The sequence below is a fragment of the Buceros rhinoceros genome, unplaced genomic scaffold (assembly GCF_000710305.1).
Source record: "Buceros rhinoceros silvestris isolate BGI_N320 unplaced genomic scaffold, ASM71030v1 scaffold19916, whole genome shotgun sequence".
NCBI lineage: Eukaryota > Metazoa > Chordata > Aves > Bucerotiformes > Bucerotidae > Buceros > Buceros rhinoceros.
In genome coordinates this window covers 2,797-3,246 of record NW_010417336.1, presented here as the reverse complement: position 1 = coordinate 3,246, position 450 = coordinate 2,797, and the positions used below count along the sequence as shown (strand labels likewise).

Here is a 450-nt window from a genome sequence, read left to right as displayed (position 1 = left end):
AGCAGGCAGCAGGATCCCCCCTCCCACCACCAAGCCCCGCCCCAGGCTCAGCCTCTCCTGCTGTGCCCACCCGGCCGTTCCCTGTCCCCCGGGGAAGACAGGGAGCACCCAACCCACCAGGGTTGAACTCCTCAGGCTTGTCCCACTCCTTCTCATCATGGTGCACAGACCAGAGGTTGATGATGACCCTGGCCCCCTTGGGGATGGAGTATTCCCCGATGCTGCAAGGCGAACACAGAGTGAGATGATCACTCCATCCCCCAGTCTCTGCTCTGCCCTGGCAGCACCCCAGGGGGTCTCACCTGGTGTCAGCAAGGGACACGTGCGGGATGAGCAGGGGAGACACGGGCCGGATGCGCAGCACTTCACTGATGGTGGCCTCCAGGTAGGGCAGGAGTGGGCGGGCGCTGAGGGGGGGGGGACGCGCCAGGCCAATCTTCTGGTCCCTCT

The 450-nt window shown here is 65.3% G+C and overlaps 1 protein-coding gene across 1 annotated transcript in view; it reads right to left on the bottom strand.

Moving 5' to 3' along the window:
- Window positions 1-450, bottom strand: part of LOC104495232 (steroid 17-alpha-hydroxylase/17,20 lyase) — a 3,763-nt gene that overhangs the window by 523 nt on the left and 2,790 nt on the right. Inside the window, exons 8-9 of the mRNA XM_010138181.1 lie at window positions 303-404; window positions 118-221 (exon numbers count right to left, since the gene is read on the bottom strand). Of these exons, the coding sequence (XP_010136483.1) occupies window positions 118-221; window positions 303-404 (206 nt within the window). The remainder of the gene's footprint in view (window positions 1-117; window positions 222-302; window positions 405-450) is intronic.